At 37.1% G+C, this 21,289-nt stretch overlaps 1 protein-coding gene across 4 annotated transcripts in view; it reads right to left on the bottom strand.

Annotated features, from left to right (window-relative positions):
* Window positions 1–21,289, bottom strand: part of ccdc9b (coiled-coil domain containing 9B) — a 34,825-nt gene that overhangs the window by 4,598 nt on the left and 8,938 nt on the right. For 3 of the 4 annotated variants that reach the window (XM_084392494.1, XM_084392495.1, XM_084392493.1), the window contains 10 exons: window positions 17,916–18,026; window positions 17,527–17,631; window positions 16,650–16,790; window positions 14,906–15,040; window positions 9,260–9,316; window positions 7,737–7,903; window positions 3,122–3,159; window positions 2,912–2,959; window positions 1,753–1,846; window positions 57–90 (listed from right to left, as the gene is read on the bottom strand). In XM_084392494.1, the coding sequence (XP_084248620.1) occupies window positions 57–90; window positions 1,753–1,846; window positions 2,912–2,959; window positions 3,122–3,159; window positions 7,737–7,903; window positions 9,260–9,316; window positions 14,906–15,040; window positions 16,650–16,790; window positions 17,527–17,631; window positions 17,916–18,026 (930 nt within the window). Of the gene's footprint in view, window positions 1–56; window positions 91–1,752; window positions 1,847–2,911; window positions 2,960–3,121; window positions 3,160–7,736; window positions 7,904–9,259; window positions 9,317–14,905; window positions 15,041–16,649; window positions 16,791–17,526; window positions 17,632–17,915; window positions 18,027–21,063; window positions 21,219–21,289 lie in introns of those variants that run through there. The other variant, XM_084392496.1, reaches the window with a different exon arrangement.

Here is a 21,289-nt window from a genome sequence, read left to right as displayed (position 1 = left end):
TTTCATCCCATAATGTTTATTACTGTGGCAGTAATAATAACTATAATAAAAATCACCTGCAAATGCTCCTCTTGCTCTTTAGCATCCCACCTGAGGGCAAAATTAAGAAATGTTTTACAATCTTATTTATGATTTTAAAACAACTCCTTGTTATCATAGAGTAAATGGACATTAATTTACTCATTCAACATGGTAATTGTTTATTGCAAATGTTTTGGAATCAAAGATATTGTGATATCGAATTTAAAGTAACGTTTACTTCAGTAGAGGTATGGCCACTACTACAGATATAAGCAGACCAATATTACTTCTCTTATAATAGCTTTGGATTGGCCATGCCGTGGTTTCCCATGTACACTTATCTAAAGTAACATTACATTAAAACAGAGGTAAGACACACACAGATTTAGGTTGGGGTCAAACAGCATTTGCTGTCCTAAACGGAAATTCACTTCTTGTCTTTACAAAACCAAGTACACTTGAATTAGTGCCAAATATTAGTCATCACTAATCTGACGCAGATTTTGCAATAACAAACGAATCCGTTTTATCTACTTGGGAAAACAATTTCAGAACAAGTCAGAATAAGATCAAATGTTTACAATTGTATTATGTCAGGTAAAGGCATCGAGCCAATTTCATAATCAGTTCAAAGATAATCAATACAATAACATCAAAATACTCAGAGATAAAGAGTAAAAGATGTAGGCTAAACCCAAGATTTAGAAAAATACATAATGCTGAAGTCTTTGAGGTCCTTCAACATTATGTGCTGATCTGAGTTACAGGATCGCGCGATGAACCCTCTTCAGCATCTCCCTAAATACTCAGACCAAGGCAGAAACCTCTTTTCAAATGTAAACATGAGCTCACAGTGGGAATTTGCATTAGTCCCAGACTTACTGGGGACAGAGGTTGATTTACATGGGGGCACACCCACAGCTGTTCACAAGATATCTCTAAACTCTCCACACCTTATTACCCTTTTGGTTTACCTTTGATAAACCTTATTACCTTTTTAGGAATGAGACCCTTTGTACCAGTCGCACTGAGACATTTCAAATGATACCAAACATGTGTAGTGTTGTATGATAATTGTTCACATTAAACCATATAGATGTTTGGGTGAATTTCAGCATGAGAGAGAACGAACGAACGGGGGAATGGGGGGTCAAGGGAAAGAGCTGTAGATTAGGATGATGCTTAGGTGAGACTTGCGTCTCGAATGGTGATGCAAGTTTCACAAGAGAGAGTTCGAATGTTAATTTCCAGAAAGGTCCTTTTGTCTTCTCAGGGAGTGGTCGTTCCTCAACCGGACTGCCCGGCATTTTCTAATTTCTCAAGTCTTACAGGACCTTATTGTGAAGTTTAACCACAATTTATCCATCTTCTATAACAGCATCACAATAGCTTCTGATTACCAAAACATTTGTTTGGGCTTTTTGTTCAATTACTGTGTTTAATGAGCAAGTGAATGTGCGTTTACTGTATGATAACAAGGAACTGCTTTGAACTTAATGAGATTTTAAAAGATGAATTGTATCATTATAAATCATCCGGTCATGTGATCGGATGAGTTTGTGGTTGAACGTTAATGCTGAGTGGGAGTGGAAATGCTCATAACCATAAATCCCTCTGAAAAGCATTTCCCATCATCATTTGAGTCTGTGTTAATGGATTTGAGGTGAAATGTGGCAGGATGTTACTGTAAACGGTTCAGCACTTTAACAATTCAGTATGAGGTCAGTTTACCTCCTCGCTCGACCCGTTAGACGGTCTTTACCCTTCGCTTTACTCCCCACCACTGGGACACTTTTCCCCTTCTTCTCAGACGCTTTGTGTCGGCCTAGAAAATCCCAAACAAATCAACATAATGCAGAATGTGACGTCAACTTGACTACCAGTTTATAATCTTTAAAGTTTCAAATTTACAATAAAGTTTTGAATATTATTAATCACACAGTGCCACAATACATTTTTATAATATTTCTTCCAATGAAAACTGAGATTTAATTTTATTTCAGTGTTTTGAACTGTCTATTAAAGAGAAAATAATATAATATAATTAATATAACATAAAAATCATTAGTAATATACACACGACATGCTAGAAAATGTACTTGGAAAGAAATGAAACATGGAAAAACAAATTATGAATAAACAAATGGATGAATTATAGTTATGATTATATCACAGAAAAGACTTTTAGAATTTATAAACTTCATATTTTGTTTTTCCATGTTTCATTCCTAATATCAATTCACAAAGCTTGTTTTTTTCCATTTTAATTTTCCTGGATTCCAATTGAATGATTTCATTGAATTTTAAAAACCAAAAAGGACATGTAATCAACTGAATTCACAAAAGTTAAACGATTTAATAATTTATTAAAATTTTAACAATAATAACGCCCTACGAAATGTTTCATTTTTTCAGAAATTTGTTTCGGTTTTTTAAGGCGTCTAATAAAAAACTGAGCTTGAATTTTATTGCAGTGTTGAATGTGATCTGTCATAACTGCCTATTAAGAAAATTATAAAAATATCATTAGTGGTATATTATACACATAATACATGCTAGAAAATGTAAAACGAAAGAAATTAAAGACGGATTGAAATATAATGATTGTATTTCCTATTGTACAGAAATGACTTTGCTTTTAGAAATCATGAACGTTATTTATCCATAATTTGTTTTTCATGTTTCATTTCAATCACCGATTCACAATTGTAATAAAGCTCTGAGCGTCCCATCATTAAATGTACTGCTAACTAGTACTTGGTTGGTCTATTTTGGTTAGATGTGCTCGAATCTACAGATTCCAATCCATCAAAGTATTCCAAAGGTTTGAGAACAACTCATTAATGTCATTCAATCAATTTCTAGGCCAAGAGTTTTTGGCTTTACGCACCTCTGGATTCTTCCGATCTCAGATTTCCTCTTCTGCCGTTTTGACCTCCTATAAATCAAATATAATTAACCCAGAAAATACAGTAATTACACACTACATACGGTAAGACCCAATCTTCAACAGAGAGAATAATAAATATACCATTTGCTCCTTGATTAGTATCTCGATCTCAGCTGTAAATGGGTTTCATCTGAAAATTAAAACATTCACCTCTGTTTGACGTTCCTCCACGTTCCTTTTCAGAGAACCTACAAATAAAACATATTGGAAAAAACACACGCGGCAACTGAACATCAACACAAAATAATCACTGACAACTCCAACAACATACCATGCAAATCAAGCTCAATGTGCCACTACAAGTGCATGTGTTAGTTGGCTTACAGAAGCATGAATTTTAGTGCTGCCACTGACTGGTTTATGATGGTTATTGGTGCAGATTTTGATTTCTGGCTACCAGATGGAGCTGGTTGACCAATTATTTTAAATCAATAGTAGTGTCTGGACAGGAGGCTCTTCTTAAGACTTTAGAGACCTCCTTTTCTTTCCATAACTTTTTAAAATGACAATTTCTTTCTTGATTTTGGAGTTAAACATGATCTGGATATTTCTTCATGAGATTTACCCAAACAGAACTTGAATCCAGGGATGATAGTTGGCTGGAAAAACTGTTCTGACATGAACACTTGTACTGGACGTTCACTGATCAAGTGTTTTACCTCCCACAAAACAGCTTCGCTGCCCTGAACAGTCCTCTAGTGTTCGTAAACCCACCCAAATAAGGCAAGGCATTCAAAGCACCCTAAAAATATCCTCTTGTCCCCGTCCACTCAATAGGGAAGATTATTTATTTCAGAGGAACCCATATGAAACACTGAAGACTTCCAGACACTTGTTAACATTTGGCCTGAAGTCTTGTTTGTGGTACGGCATGTTCAGGTTTGTGAGGACTCACTGTTGGTGACATTACTGACCACACACACACACACACACACACACACGTTCGTTTCACTAGTGAAGACATTGCATAGACTTCCATTGATTTTATATCAGGTTAATGATATAACCCATACACATCACAGAACATAACAACATAAAACATGGTGTTTGAACATAAATGTGTTGGCAGTGTGTGTACACAACCACCCAATAATGGCAAAAATCCACACACTCCTTTATTTAATCCCCATAAATAAGCAGTGTCTCAGAATAAGCTGTTTGCAATTTCTATGCAATATGACGGTACATATGCTCAGGCCCCGCCCACAACTGCTGACGGACTCCGCCCTATTAGCATAGACTCCGCCCCTCAGTTCCGCCATGTTTATCTCCTCGCCAGAGCATTCAAGTAAGAAATGTATTCTTATTAAAGCTACTAAAGTTGTTCAGTCAAGAGCAGTGAGTGATTTTCTGTTTTTATTTTGTTGTTTGATTCACATTAACAGAATATCAGTAAGTATATTACGCTGCTTTCACTTAAATACACAGATCTAATAGACGTATGCGATTTCTTTCCCTGCTGTTTATGTTCACAGACATACGTGAACTTTGCAAATACACACAAGGTTATGTCAAAAACACACAGTTTAAGCTCAATAAGACGTGAAAGAGAACTTAGTTTAATACTCACATCTGACAGCCAGCTTCGTGCGCTCAGAAAACCATATATCAGAATTTTAGATTGATAAGGCTTTATGGCATGCTGGTAATAAACTTTCATGATGATGAAGAACTGAAATGTCACGTGAGCGTGAACACGGTAGAAATGATGATCAAAACCAAACTGATGATTTAGTTTTTGTCAGAGCATCCGAGGCACGAGCTGTAAAGGCTCCGCCCTCTTCTGGAAAGGGGGCGGGGAGCAGCAGCTCATTTGCATTTAAAGATACATGCACGAAAACAGCATGTTTTTCCTTCCCCTCAAAAATGCATTTACAACAAGCTATACTAAATGATCTGTGGGGTATTTTGAGCTGAAACTTCACAGACACATTCTGGGGACAACTGAGACTTATATTACATCTTGAAAAAAATTGGCATAATAGGTCCCCTTTAAATAAAAAGCATGTTTTGGCCGATTTAAAAGACTTTTTAACTAGTGAGGACCAATAAAATATCCTCACTAGTCAGTTGTCATAATATTTAACTACATAAGTGAGGACATTTGGCCCTCACAAGTATAACCTTCAATATAAGTATAACAAGTATAGCCAAACCTTCTCTCTCTCACACACACACTCTCACAAAGCCTTTGTGCTAAGAAAACCCTTAGTTATGAAGTGTTAGTGATGAAAAATTATGAAGATGAACATTTATTTATGTAAAGAGTCCAATTTGCTTTCATGTTGACCATAATAACCATGCAGTAATGTTATGGTGATCATTTATATGAATGCTTATGCGCTATAAAAACTCAATCTGGTGTAAATCTGCATGCTGTGTGGAATAAATATACTGAATTTCTGCTACAAACAGAAGACAAAGACTACATGACCTTTTTACTTCTAATAATCCACATCACATTTAGTTCATAGTCTAGTGCTGTTTGATTCAATTACTTGAATTAAAGTCATCCATGTCTCATGACCTCACTGAATCAAGACATTTGACCTTAAAAAGCCCAAGAGACGTGATTCATAAACTTTCCCTGTAAACAACTTTAACAGGCAGAGATATATGAAATTGAGTTAACGTTATTTATACTTGTTCCCACTCAAGTTCTAGTTCTTCTACATCAGCTCATGTTTAATCAAACAAATGAAGCAGATCAGACTTACACAGAAGATCTGGCAAGACGTCTTGAGCAGTTTGGCATCTAAGAAACTTTATAGTCATCCGAGCGAAAACAAGGACCTTTTATGACCTCTATGACATTAAACAAGAGTCCAGCTCACTGATGTGGGCAGCGAAAAGGTCAAAGATCATTCATTAAACCCATTTTCCTTCCATAATGTGACCTTTCTCAGAGCGAGACAAGATATTTAAGTTAGACCTGAATGTGAGTTTGACGTGGATTGTGCACCTCCACATTTCCCAATGGTGACGTGTCTTTTCACAGCTATCATTATTTGATATTATTGCTTTAAATGTAGACAGTAACAAGCAAATTACTATATAACTATAGGCAAGATTTTAGAAAGGCTGCAGAATCTATTGGCTACTACAACAGTGACCTACAACATTAACAGCTTTTCAATTACATGATTCCTCTTGTTGAGATTTTGTTGCGAAATTCATTTGGCAAATGTGTTTCCATCACAGTTTATATGGTCTTCTTATGGAATAAAAAACTATCTGCCTCAAAAAAATAGTGTGCATTTTAAGATTTTGTGCGCAATTTTTGTTGTTGTGCAAGATCTCAAAATTTGCACAAAAACACGTGGATGGAAACAGCTAATGACTAAATAGATATTTGAATATTGGTTAGGAATGCATGATATATCAGCCACCTTATTGGCCGATATATGTTCATTTTCAATGTTATCGAAAATTGGCCCATATATTAAAGCCGATAAATAATGTATTATTTCCTTCAGCTGAGAAGCTTCAGATGTGCACTGTACTGTTCAACATGATGGTTTTGAATTGTTTGAAATATGATTGGAATCACTTCAAACGGGAAAATACAGTTCAGTGCAACACAAGTCTGTCATATAAGTTACATGAAATTATAATGAGAACATTGTCAGTAATCAGGCTCTCAAAAATTTTATAAAAAAATTTGGATTTAGATTTTTCGGCCAATATGTCAGTTATCGGCTTTCAAAGTATCGGTTATCAGTATCGGCCAAAAGTTTCATATCGGTGAATCCCTGCTATTGGTTAACATTAAGGGCCCTTTCACACCTACCTTGTTTGGTCCGGGTTTTCAGAACTTTTCAGTTTGATCCGAATCAAAATCACAGGTGTGAAACCTCCCCCGGATCACAATCCGCACCAAACAGACGGAATTTGGTCAGACGAAAAGAGCTAGTCTCGGTCCGGATCAAACTGAACAAAGGTTTGGTTCGTCTCTAGTGTGAACGCATTTTCTGTATGGTTCGGACTTTCAGACCATTTACAGGAAGTTCCGGTGGTTCCCGCAGGATTGCTCGCTCTTCTCCTCCTTTCCTGCCGGCGACCATAAAATGTTCGCACAACGAGGACGTTCATTTGGCGAATGTGAACTAGCCTCGAGTATAGTTGGTGCTGCAGGGAGTAATGCCGTAATAATAACAGTATAGTGGCAACGATATGTCTCTGTTCATTCATTCTTGTCAAAGTTACCCACCGAATTGACATCACGCTGACGTCAGACGCACGTCCGTTTACAAACCAATCAATGTCAAGATGCAGCCCATATAGATGATGACGACAGGACGCAAGTGTGTCATGTAAAGTTCTTTAGTGCGCTCGCATAATTGCAATGTGAAACCAAACCAAAACTTACCGAATGTATAAAATGCATCAAAACATGAACTTTGGTTCGGACCTTCACGACTTTCAGGTGTGAAAACGCCCTAACATTAACCAACAACATCAGCCAAAAATGAAAGCCATTTCAAAAGGTTTTATGATGATTCTATGAAGCATTTAAGTTAGGACAAATCAAAGAAATGAGTGAAGCATCTGAACTCATGGATCTGAAGGTGTCAGTAAGACAGCAGACACAGAGACGATTCAACAGCTGGAATTTATGTAAGAGGCAGTTAAACATGCAAAACAAACAAAACAAAAAAACGAACAAAGAAGAATTCAAACTGAATCAAAGTGCAAACTAAGGCAACACAGGTTAGTTTCTCTCACGTCAGAACAGAATTGAGGCACTTGCGTCTGTCTGGCTTACATCAGATCGGCTTTATCCATGTCCCAGGCTCTCCTCCACTGGCCTTTGGCGTTTTTGTGCCGGGCCACGCGCTCTCGGTCGATCTCCTCGCGCTCCTTCTTCCATCGCAGGTACTCAAGATGTTCTTCCTTAGATGTGATGCTCAGGTCAGCGATGGCCTCAGAGAGCTAGGAGATCATTTGAGTGTCAAATACAGAACAAAATATATCCAATTTGTTTCTATCTCTTACATTTTAAAATTAAAAGGGATTTTTTCCTTGTTCCTCTTTCTTTAGTGTGTAATGTTCTTCTCTATATCAGTGTCAGTGTTTCTGAACTCCCTGAAACGCCTCCATTGTAGTCTCGAGTTTCTTCCGGGAACGAACACGTCACAATATTCCTCATTTAAATAATTAATACGCAGAATAAAGGGGCGGGGCCTGGTTGAGTTAGTTAGTAGTGTGTTAAACTGGTGGTTATGGAAAGGGGCGGGACATTTCCCAAACACACTCGAAGCTCTTGACCAATCACAACACACTGATCCAGCCGACCAATCAGAGCACAGTGTGCTTTTCAGAAGGAGGGGCTTCATAGAGACAGGAACTAAACAGAGCGTTACTGACAGACTGGGAAGAGAGGAGCCGCAACAATGGAGAATATGGAGGAAAATAATGTGTTGTTTAACATTTAAGCGTGAAAACCTGTTCTAGTAGAGCATAAAAACAACATCAAAACTTTTAAAAAGGGCATAATAGGTCCTCTTTAATATTGCTTATTCCACAGCCAGACATATTTTAACCATGTTCATACTTTTTATTAAATGTAATTGTTTTCACAATGATTATTCATAATAATATGATTATTTGAGAAACTCAAATAGATGAAAATACTTAATAATAAGCTATTACGTGATTTTTTTCTGAATGCATAAATCATACCCGTTTCTTACACGTAAAATCTGCAGTTTGTCTGTCACATGCACGTGTAAACGGTCTAATTTGACAAATGAATTTGTGACTAATTACTATTAAGTCTGATTGACCAACACAAAGATATGGGAAGGAAGATGGAACAATATCTTCATAGACCTTATTCAGAGCAGCGCCATGACAGGTATGAAAGTGAGGCTGTGAGGGACAGGCTTGCCGTGTTTCCAATGGCATCCGCTGTAAAAAGCTGGATAAAGCTCCTAGATTACTTACAATTTTCCACAGCTTATATTGCCGGGAGTTTTTTGTCAACTGAAATTTCTTGGAAAGATATTTTTCCAGTGTTTCATGAGCAGAACAATCCAAAAACACATGAAATAACAGCACAGCCCATTGAAGAGATGCATGTCTGTCCCTCACAGCCTCGCTTTCATTCCCATTAAAAAAAATCAAAGATGGTGCTGCTGTGAATAAGGTCTATTCCCTCCCTTTTAAAAGCTGATGAATAATTTATTTAGCTGTCCTAACAACATGATTAGTGGCATTTGAACATTTTGTTTTGAGCTCTGTGCGTTTAATTTAATATGCGTGTGTGAGCGATGGAAACACTCTCACCGGGACACCGTGAGATCCTACACATCGACTCAACTGATCTCCTTGTCCTGCGTCCTCCTAAACAAACACACAGAGAGACAACGTTACTGAAACCTCAGTGTAAAAGATCGTTTCAGATTTCAAAAACAGTGATTCCACAGCTGAAGTTTACTGTTACTGGTGCATACACACACACACACACACACACTCCACAGGAATATTTAGAAGGGGAGTGGGGTAAGATGTGACGCCTGAATCTGACCATGGCTGCGTTCCAGTCCACTTTTAGACACGCACTTGAGAACATCCCTAAGCACTTCACCTCGGGGGAATCCCTGCCGCCATTTTTGAAGTGCGTTCCACTTCGTTTATATGGACAGACCCTCGATTTTGACCTAGGGAGCAAGTCTACTTCATATGTACACTTGGTCACCGTGATTTTGCCAAGTAAGACATGTTCCTGGATCATTTTGTTGATCCTGGAATAACATTCCTGTCCCAAAATTTAGTCCTTACCCTCAGGGTCCGAAATTAACACCCGCCAAGCGCCAAATGAAGTAAATCTCAAAAGGCTATCCGCCACACTGGCGGGTGAACGTTCATACCAAAATATGAAATATTCAGCGCGCACGCGCTCTTCTGCCTCTTAACGCTCTCATCTGTTGACGGCGCTGAGGAAAAAGGATATGTGAAGCTCCCGCCACTGGAGGAAGCGATCGCCGCCCATTTGTGTCTTCCCACTGCTGGCAATTGGAGAGCAAAGGAGAGCAAAGGCCGCGCACCCATAAGCCGTACAGAACGTCTTCAGCACTCGCGGATCGTGCATACTCCGCCGCTGGCCAGGCTGCTCATGCTTTACACACCATGGCCGATAGTAGTATTGATAGTCACCCCAATGATAGTAATAATTTCATATATTTCTCTCATTTTGATCAATATATAGATTTTTTTTATTATAGGCTACATTTCAAATTTTGCTCTGGACAATTTTTTATGTTTGTATTCAACATAATACCTTATTATCTCAATTAAATGTACTGAAATGAATGTATATGTGACAAAAAAAGGCTGTTTATTATTTTGGCCGGTAAAAAGTATGCTTGGCTGGTGGATTTTTACAAGTTTTTGCATCTACCAGTCCAGCCAAAAAGTTAATTTCGGACCCTGCTTACCCTATCCCTACCCCTAAACCTAACCAATAACTTTTCCCTAAACTCAGAGGGAAATGCTAGGTGAATAACACTGATGTTGAAGCACCTCACCCTGGTTCTAAGCCTAAACTTGACATAAACTGTAAACTTGTCCCTCAAATCTGATTGGTTGATTGGAAAGATGTTGATCCAGGAACATGTGGTACTTGGTGAAATCACGTTCACCAACATGTACACTTCAGGCAGCTCCATATACCACAATGCAACACGATTGTGACGTCAACGCATATTGCGTTTAATTCACCCCACCACAAACAACTCTATGATATATTAATTATTTAAAAATATATATATTTAAACAACTCAAACACACCTATAAACATATAGAGTGCTCCATTAAACAATTTCGTAAGGGAAAATAAATAAATAAATAAATAATAAAATCAACCCCATAGTGGATTCTAAGTGATCAAGGGCTTGGCTCGTTCCAGTTCAGCCTATTGCAAGGGTTCCGCCAGTAGTGGGCACTCATGCAACGCAAGCAATGACGTACATAGGGAAGTTAGCAGCCTATGTCACCATATCTAGAACAAGCACATGACACACACTGGCAGGGATGCGCTGCCCTCATGTGGATAAACACAAGCAGTACACTTGCTTTAGTGACGCCGTCATCATCATCATCATCATCATCATCACAGCTTCTAGATCTGTAGATCTATGCATTAAAGTTCAGGGCTGGATATGACAAAGCCATGAGACACACACACACACTGGACTTCATCTGTAAATCAGTAGGGTCTCATCATACAATCTCTAGAATCTCTAGTTTTGAAAGTGTGGCATAAAATAAAGCGGTTCTGTGACCCGGAAATGACTGATAAATTCACAGACGGCAGAGGAGAAACAAGGATAAAATGCAACAAGCCATGATTTAGTTGTGTGTAGTTGGGATAGAAAAATAAATAGACTTGTTTTAATAACTCATATTTTATACGGTATGAGAAACACTTCCCATGTCATTTGATGTTGACGTCAAAGCGTGCAAATTAAACTCATAAATTCATCCGTCGCATTAGTCGAATGAAGTACATGTCAACATGGACAGGTTGTGCGACAGGCAAAATTCAACACAAAATCACCTGCCGTGAGAATAAACAGAGGTTTTTGCCGAACACATCATGGTTTTATGTGGTGAAGCATTAAAATTCAACATTTATAAACCAAACTACTCATTTTTCATATTCAGCGTGTCATGTTAATAATGTTGTACACTTTACAATAAGGTTTAATTTGTTAACATGAACTTCATGTTAATATCATCATTTATAAATACATGTATTTGCTAACATTAGTTGATGCTACTGTGAACTAACATGAACATTTTTATTAACTTAACAATAAGGTTAATAAATGCCGCATAAATATATTGCTCATTGTTAGTTCATGCAATGTTTACAAATGTGACCTTTATTGTGAAGTGTTTTTTCCTGAAGCAAAACCAGCAGAGAAATGCTGTCCTAGAGAGAAACACACACTACTGTGACCGAACGAGACTAAAACACACACCAAAAGTGTCTCTCGAACTGGCACGCTGCCTCTGCACTCACAATAAACCTATTCAGAAGAAAGAGCAGATTAAACTGTATGGCTAATTATGATCGCAAACAATGAGCTGAGAAAGAAAGAGAGATATAAGAGCTACACTGCCTTCTCTCCTCCATCATGATCACAGCATGACATCACACGATAACATTTATGGATGTGGCATGATTTCATTCTTCTGGAAACATATTTGATGAATGCTGCGATCGGTGAGGGCAGAGCACTCAACTGCACTGATGCATTATGGGAGAATCATATTGTATCACATACAAAATACTCCCACTCGCATTACTAAGATCTGTCTGTCTGTCGGCCACTAGCGCATCTGCTGCACACAGCAGTGATGAATGTAACATGAAATATGAGTTTTGGATCAAAATATGGCTTTTTGAGACACTTTCCACCATCCAATCAATTCTTCACTCTGAAAATGTTACATTATAGAATTTAAATGTGTTTAAAAGAACCTAGCAACCACCCAGACGGCCCTAGCAACCACACCACAAAAAAAAAAAGTGTATAATGGCCAGTGTTATTATTGCTAAATAATAAAAAAATGGCTAAATAATTAAAATAATAATAAAAAAATGCTATAATTAACTAAAAATATGAAAAATCACTTCTGTTAATTGAGATAAAGCTGTGGGTAAATAACATATAAATATCAGATTAAAATTAAAAATTAAAATTACTAAAGGTAAATAGAAATATTTAAAAAAATACTGCCCTAGCAATAAGTGTGTTATGGCCAGTGTTGTTATTGTTAAATAAAACTATTAAAAATACCTTTCGTGAATTTAAATAAAACTGAAAAAAAAATAAAAATAATATATATATGAGAAATGCTGAAATTAGAAATGTTGCCATGGCAACTAACTGAAATAAATAGTTGAAGGACTTTTTTATAATAATATATAGTTTATAATATAATTTAAAATATTATTATAAAATTATTTAAAAAAAAACTAAAATTGTAATAAAAAAAGCTACATATAAACATGAAAACACTGATAAAAATGACAAAAGCACGTAAAAAACTACTAAAACAAACTAAAATTAAAAAGCTAATTAAAAATATGAATCTATATAATAGTATGTAAATATAACAGAATGTGAAAAATACCAAAATAACACGTCTCTCTGTTGTAAAAAATGTAAAACGCTTACGCTAAGTGAAGTCGTATATCTTAAGACGCCGCCGACGCTCAGAAACACACTCTCATTCTGTCAGTGTAAGAGTCTGTGAGCGCCGATCAGACAAAAGCTCTGATGATAAAGCGCTTCGGCTCGGCCTGTCGTGTCTGTCGCACAATGGGCTGCATTATACAGGCCTTTCAGACGCCGGAGGACAGAAGCAGCTGCCGTCCAGACAGTCCAGCCCCGCTGGGTGGAAAACAGGCCTGAACGTCACATCGGTCCACACCCGCACATTCCCACACGTCAGTGACAATCTGACAGACAAATCACACAAACGTAGCACAGGGTTCCCACACCTTGGCTAACTTCAAATTCAAGGACCTTACAAGGACTTTCCAGGTCCAATACCCTCAAATTCACATTTGTTGTGTCCAACAACAAACGTTGAGGTTCCATCGCGCGTGAACCATCGTGTGTGAAGTACCTCACGCAGCAAACACTTAATTTAACGGGTAAATGCGCGTAACTAACGTAAATCAAGCAAGCTAGTATGCATAGGCCACAAAAGTTTGAGCGAAATAACACATTAGTGGATTTTCTTGCACAAAATACATTCAAGGACTTTCAAGGACTATTTTTAAAGGACCTTGAATATTTTTTTTCAGATTCACAAACTTTCACGGATTTCAAGGACCCGCGGGAACCCTGGTAACACTAAACCATCACTTCTGGGTTTGAGTTTCTTATAATGGCGTATTCATTTCAAATAAATTTTAAATAAATGCATCACCGTTTACACAAAAATATGAAGCAGCAAAAAAAAAAAAAAGTTTTTACCATTGATAATAATAATCATAAATGTTTCTTGAGCAGCAAAATCAGCATATTAGAATGATTTCTGAATCATGTGACACTGAAGACTGGAGTAATGAAATTTGAAAAGCTGAAACATTTGAAAGCTTGTTCTGCTCAAGGCTGCATTTCTGTGATCAAAAATACAGTAAAAACAGTAATACTGTGAAAAAGAAATAAATACTTTAATTTAGCAAAGGCACATTAAATTGATTAAAAAAAGGGACATTTATGAAATATTGAAAATATTACAAAAAAAAAGTCAAATAAATGCTGTTCCTTTGAACTTTCTATTAATCAAAGAATCCTTATAAAAAAATCAGTTTCCATAAAAATATTAAGCAGCACAACGGTGTTTAACATGAATAATAATGAGAAATGTTTCTTGAGCATCAAATCATCATATTAGAATGATTTCTGAAGGATCATGTGACACTGAAGACTGGAGTAATGATGCCGAAAACTCAGCTTTGATCACAGGAATAAATTACATTTCAACATATTCACATAGAAAACAGCAAAAATATATGACATTTTTACAGTTTTTACTGTATTTTGATCAAATAAATGCAGCCTTGGTGAGCAGAAGAGACTTCTTTCAAAACCCCCAAACTTTTGAACAGCAGACGGTGAAACGGGCAGAGAGAAAATACCCAAACAAAACAAATGACGAGACAGAAAGAGAAACAGTGTGAATCAGTGTTTGGTGTGGCTGGTGATCCAGTGACGTCAGGCGTCTGGAATCCACCAGAACAGCTGAACAGACGCACAAACTTCGGCCCAATGAGCATTCACACACCCGGCTCCTGTCATGGTCTGAATCTATTTACAGCATCAAGGCTTGAGAACCAAATGAAGAGGGCGTCCCAGACACATGCTTGCTAAACAAGGGCCGTCAAAACTCAAGAGAACATCTGCTCACCTCCGGGACTCTCCTTGCGGACGGAGGACGTCTCTCTCGTGCGGCGGACTCCAGCACGTCTTCAACACAACACTTCAACCTCACTGGACTCACGGGCCGGTTCCGGTCCTTTCTTTCCCCGAACACCCTCTTACCCTGAAACAACATGACATAAACACTCTCTAACATCCTTTAAATTCATTCTCTCTGTCTAATGCCGGTTATCACAAGTGTCTGACGAGAGTTACTGACGAGTAGAGCTGCACGATTTGGGGAAAAACAAATCGAATTGTGATTTTTCTGATAAAAATTTCTTATTTTTTTAAAGGGTAACTCGCCAAAATGCAACCTTGGGTCTTTTTGTGAATATACCCGAGGCAAACTTTCGTTTAAAAGCATAATTAGGATGGAAACGCCACTTTTAAGTTTGACCGTATTTTCGTTTTAGGTTAAATTGCCTAAATTTGAATGGGAGTGCATGGGGCACGATCAAAAATCACTATTTTTAAAGCACTAAGAAGGCTCGACACAACATGAAACTGTGCTGGAAGTCTCACCAGAGGCTCTACACATGAACTCCAGCACTGAGAACATTGTTTGTGTACACAGAGTTTACTAAAAAGAAAGATTTTGAACAACTCACTGTCTCTGTGTCCGCCGGTATTTTGACGGTCAAAAATAGTCGATCTCCGTAACAGGGAAGAGAGTAAAGATGGAAAGCTTCTAAAGCTTAGTTCCATATAAATTCACGGATAATTTGTTGTTTTGTCGTTAGTGAAAATCAATATTGACCTTGTATTTGAAAAAGGATCCTCATATAAGAAGCAATACTAAAATTCAGAGTCAGTTCATTCGCATTCGGAGATCGACTATTTTTGTCTGTCAGAATGCCGGCGGACACAGAGACAGTGAGTTGTTCAAAATCTTTCTTTTTAGTAAACTCTGTGTACACAAACAATGTTCTCAATGCTGGAGTTCATGTGTAGAGCCTCTGGTGAGACTTCCAGCACAGTTTCATGTTGTGTCGAGCCTTCTTAGTGCTTTAAAAAAAGCGATTTTGATGCTATCATAGTCGTGCCCCAAGCACTCCCATTCAAAAGGCAATTTGACCGAAAACGTAAATACGGTCAATCTTAAAAGTGGCGTTTCCATCCTAATTATGCTTTTAAACGAAAGTTTGCCTCGGGTAGATTCACAAAAAGACCCTAGGTTGCATTTTGGCAAGAGTTACGCTTTAAAGCTCCAGGTTTGCTATGCTTGTTTGCACAAATTTTATAAAAAGAAGCATTAAACTTATTATTTTACTAAATTAAATTATTAGCAAAATAAGAAATTGAACTGCTGTTTTAAAATAATAATAATGTAATTATAAAAAGAAGTGACCATTAAACCATCAAGCTTTTATTTTGACTTCTCATTACAAGTTCTCATTGCATATACTGTTTCTCTATTAAAAACGTCACATTATTAAACTTAAATGGGTTTTAAAGCACCTAGAAACCACATAGTGTGAAGTGGGAAATAAAATATTAATATTATAATTAAAAAAACAAATGAAAATTATAAATGCAGCCTTGGCAACTAAATGTTTTACGTTTAATTTGATGTACTAAAATCACTAAAGCTAAAACTAATAAAAATAAATTAAAGCTAAATAGAAACAAATAAAAAAATAACAATGACAACATGATAAAATTACTAAAAAATTAAATTAAATAAAATAACAATTTAAAATAATCTCTCTAATAAGTTGATTGGGTCTCACCTTGATGTTTCCTGGCGTTGTGACGAGCAGCTGCCGTCTCTTTCCTCTCCCGATGCTGAAGACACTGGATCCAGGATCACAGTCCTTCTCCGGCTCTCCTTCTCTCAGCCCTCCCAGCCTCTTGGTCACCACACGCTGATCCTGAACACAACATGAAAACTCAACATTATTAATAATATATACTAAACTACTCTTTAATTTACTCTAGGTTCCTGTAACTTGACTTGTGTAACAGTGTTAGGTCAGCGGTTCTCAACCTTTTTGACTCCAAGGCTCCCCCACATGACTTTTCCAGTTGCTTGTGATTAACTGGATAAATAAAATAAGGATTTAAAAAATATCTGATCACAATTTCTACCTGAAGTGTTGGTACAGTACAGCCTCAGTCAACAGAACGCACTCTTGCATAGCTCTTTTTTTTTTTTTGTAGGGTTGATAAAACAAAACAAAAGGTATTTAGGCACTTTCCACCATCCAATCAATTCTTCTTATATAAAATTGAGACCTACTTTTTTCTCATTGAATATCCTGTTTCAGCTACAAAACTGAAAAACACATCTTATCCACCTTATTCCTGACGACCTTACTGCGTTTTGAATTATGGGTGGCACTTCCGGTTTGGCGAACTTCCATTCAAAAAGGCTGAAACGAATCATTTCAAATCATAAGGTTGCCCTACAAATAAAGCTGATCTGTCAGTTTGACTGGATGAGCTGTCAGTTTTCCTTCTGACAATACAATTGACTGTTCGCAAAGACCCGCCCCCTTTAGTTACTGTTGCTATGTCCGACGAGCCACGCCGCAATTAAGTTGTCCATAATTTAAGCAAAATATTCACAATTATAAGTTTAACCTGTGAAGGAATAAAGCAGCTCACATTGCAGGATTTGTTGATGGTGATGGACAGATCATCAAGCTTTCCCTTCCTGCCGTGGGGTGACATCACTTCCTGTTCCGCCCGCTTTTTATCCTCCTCCACTTCCTGTAAAACATCATAAGGAAATCATATCATAAAGGGATCATGTTCTGCATCTCTTAGCATTTTATGTTTTTGTAATAATATAAAATAATAGAATAATAAATTAAAAGCATAATGGATGAATAGCTTTCGAATAACATTTTGGGTCACGTGACCTTCATCAGGCATTTATTTTATTTTTTTCCATAGATTTATGATTTCATACTAAAGAAGACTTCAAATGATTTGTTTACAAATTTCAATTAGATCTAAATGTGTTTTTTGACGTGTTTTAATCAGGTTCTCACCTGGTACCGTTTCATAAGTGCTTCATTCTTCTTCCGCAAGGCCTCGATCTTTTTATCCAGCTCTGCATCCTTGTGTTCCTTCTTCATCATCATCATCATCTCTGTCGAGCTCTGAGCACAGAACGGTTTATGAACATCACATACACAAACACAATAATCCAAACAATCTGTGAGACATAACAAAGATTATGTCTGCCAGCAGGATTTCTGTTGTTTACTGCATCTCACATGAAAATGAAAATCTTTATACACAAACAGCAAAATAATAGTTTTGCACATTTTTCTTGTCCAGACGTTTAAACAGCCTGGAGGAAAAATAACAGAATTACATAAAGCAAATCTAATGGAATACGGCTGCGTTTATATTACATAAATGTCTAATGCCAGAGACCCAGGAGAAACAGGCCAGGACTGAAACATAAACACAATGGCATATAATTAGTTATAATCAGTCAATTACTGTCTACATGTTTCTTTAACACGTGTACATTTGTGGGTCTAACTGCACACGGACACGCCATTATTAGCATCAGCTGCTACGACCGGCAACATGAGCTCAGCGCAGTAAAACTCCTCATGCCATCAGCTGTTTCAAGACGTCTGACAGTCACACGTGACCACGATTTCAGACGCTGTAGCTCAAAACTCAGCCATGACCCTCAGATATTGAGCAGAAAACTGTCGGCAAGGATATTTCGTTTTACAGCATTTGCCAGAATCTCTCGGTTAATGTTCCTCAAACATTTTGGTAGGGTTGCATGATTTGGGGGGAAAATTTAATAGCGATTCTTCAGATAAAAATTGCAAATGTATGGAAGCTTGTTTCCGCCACAGAGTGAAAAATAAAAAAGGTAATTGCGACTTTTTAATCTCACAATTCTGACTTTTTTTCTCCGAATTACGTGATGTAAAGTCGCAATTGCAGGTTAAAAAGTCAGAATTGCGTGATATAAAGTCAGAATTGCGTGATATAAAGTCACAATTGCGTGTTATAATGTCAGAATTATGAGACATAAACTCGCAATTGCGAGAAATATACTTGAAATTCTGACTTTTTTTCTCAGAATTGCATGTTTATATCTCGCAATTCTGACTTTATAATACGCAATTGGGAGATATAAAGTCGCAATTGCGTGTTATAAAGTCAGAATTGTGAGATATAAACTATTCTGAGGTAAAAAAAAAGTCCATCTTTTGGACTTTATATCTCACAATTGTGAGTTTATATCTCACAATTCTGAGAAAAGATGTCAGAATTGCGAGATATAAACTCGCAATTATGTGTTATAAAGTCAGAATTGCGTGATATTAAGTCGCAATTGCGATATAAATAGTTTATATCTCACAATTCTGACTTTATAACACGCAACTGCGACTTTATTTCACGCAATTGCGACTTTATTTCACGCAATTGCGACTTTATTTCACGCAATTGCGACTTTATTTCACGCAATTCTGACTTTATATCTCGCAATTCTGACTTTATAACACGCAATTGCGACTTTATTTCACGCAATTCTGACTTTATAACACGCAATTGCGACTTTATTTCACGCAATTCTGACTTTATATCTCGCAATTCTGAGAAATAAAGTCAGATGTAAACTCGCAATTGTGAGATAAAAACTCGCAATTATCTTTTAAAATGTTTTATTCTGTGGCGGAAACAAGCTTCCATACAAATGTGATTTACAAAAAAATTCCAGGTTTGATTTGCTTGCTTAAGGGCTATTTTTGGCAAAATGTTATGATTATATAAATATAGCTATAAAATAATAATAATTTTATAATTATTAATTATATGAAAAACCATTTAAATACGAAATAAAAAGAAAATAAGAAATATCACTAGTTAATAAAAATATTTAAGTAAAAATTTATTAAATAATAACATTATAAATGTAAACTTGCAATACTAATATTCATGGCTGTCACTAGCTATGTTTCCATTCAAAGTTGCGAATTTAACTTGTGCGCAAAATTGGAATATAATTGCATAAAATATTTTTGCGTTCTCATCCCGTGTGTTCAAAAGAACAAAATCATCACTTCCTGGGAAACTGGCGCAAAATATCTGTATTAAAAATGTACATTTCTGCAATCGGGCTGTTTTTCCCTCCATCATAAATGAGTTTGTCTCCAAGCGTCAGACGAAATGCTGGTGTTCGGGAACACACTCGTGTGTGAGACGCTTCTGGAGGGAATTAAACCAAATCATTCTGATCACACACTTTGACTCCGGCGTTTCAGAAACACCAAACCAACATTTGAGATGCTGCAACGCCATTGGTCCACTGGTTAGTCCAATTATCCAATCACAGCCGACGCTGAGGCAAAGTCACCTTGCGCATCGAGGGATTTATTCAGTAAATGTGTTTCCATTGTAGTTTATGCACGTCTTTTTATCGGATAAATGTTTTTTATCCGCCTCAATGGAGTGCATGCAATATCCCAAAATGCGCATAAAAATAGGTGGATGGAAACATAGCTATTTTCAAAAACATTTATTTAAATTGCAGCCTTTGTGATTTGATAATCACACAAGACATCTCCTGATATTAGTTTTATTCTTATTAATCATGCAGCCCTACTTTTTCGGTTTGTTGTAAACCTCTAAACATATGCAATTAGAATACAGACTTAATTCAAACATGAAATGTTTTGTACACAACTTCAGTATTAGATGTAGCATCAATGCTACGTCAGAACGGAGGCTCACTATTGGCCAGCATCACACACATGACCAGCGTCGGCCAATAGTGAGCCTCCGTTCTCACGTACAACCCAGAAGCGTTGCGCTGTTACACTACGTGAACTCACTCAGAGAAACACAGAAGACAATGAAGAGTTGAATAAAGTCGTTATTTTTGTTTGTTTTTTGCGCACAAAAAGTATTCTCGTCGCTTGATAAACTTAAGGTTGAGCCGCTGTAGTCACTTGGACTATTTTAACGATGTCTTTACTAACATTTCTGGGATGGCAGATATCGATTACAGAGAAGCCTATGAAGGAGTGAGACAGCTCTCAGATTTAATCAAAAATATCTTAATTTGTGTTGAAGATGAACGAAAGTCTGACGGGGTTGGAAGTTGGAACAACATGAGGGCGAGTAATCACTGACAGAATTTTCATTTTTAGGTGAACTAACCCTTTAAATCAGGCATCAAACGTCAAGATCTCTCAGTATCTGTGGATTTTTAGAGACATCAAAGCCTGAAAGCCAGAGCGCCTGCAGCAGAGATAACCCGACTGACTCCGGGCCAGCGAGACTCCTACACGGAGTAAATCTGGATCTAAAGAGGCCTGCAGAGATTTGAGAGAGAATAGAGTCAGATCTCAGCTCAAAACAGAGATTCCTCGAGGTCGAAAGACAC

The sequence above is a fragment of the Rutilus rutilus genome (genome assembly GCF_951802725.1).
Source record: "Rutilus rutilus genome assembly, chromosome: 21".
Taxonomy (NCBI): Eukaryota; Metazoa; Chordata; class Actinopteri; order Cypriniformes; family Leuciscidae; genus Rutilus; species Rutilus rutilus.
Note: the sequence above shows the minus strand (reverse complement) of the source record. Positions and strands in the feature narration are given on the sequence as shown.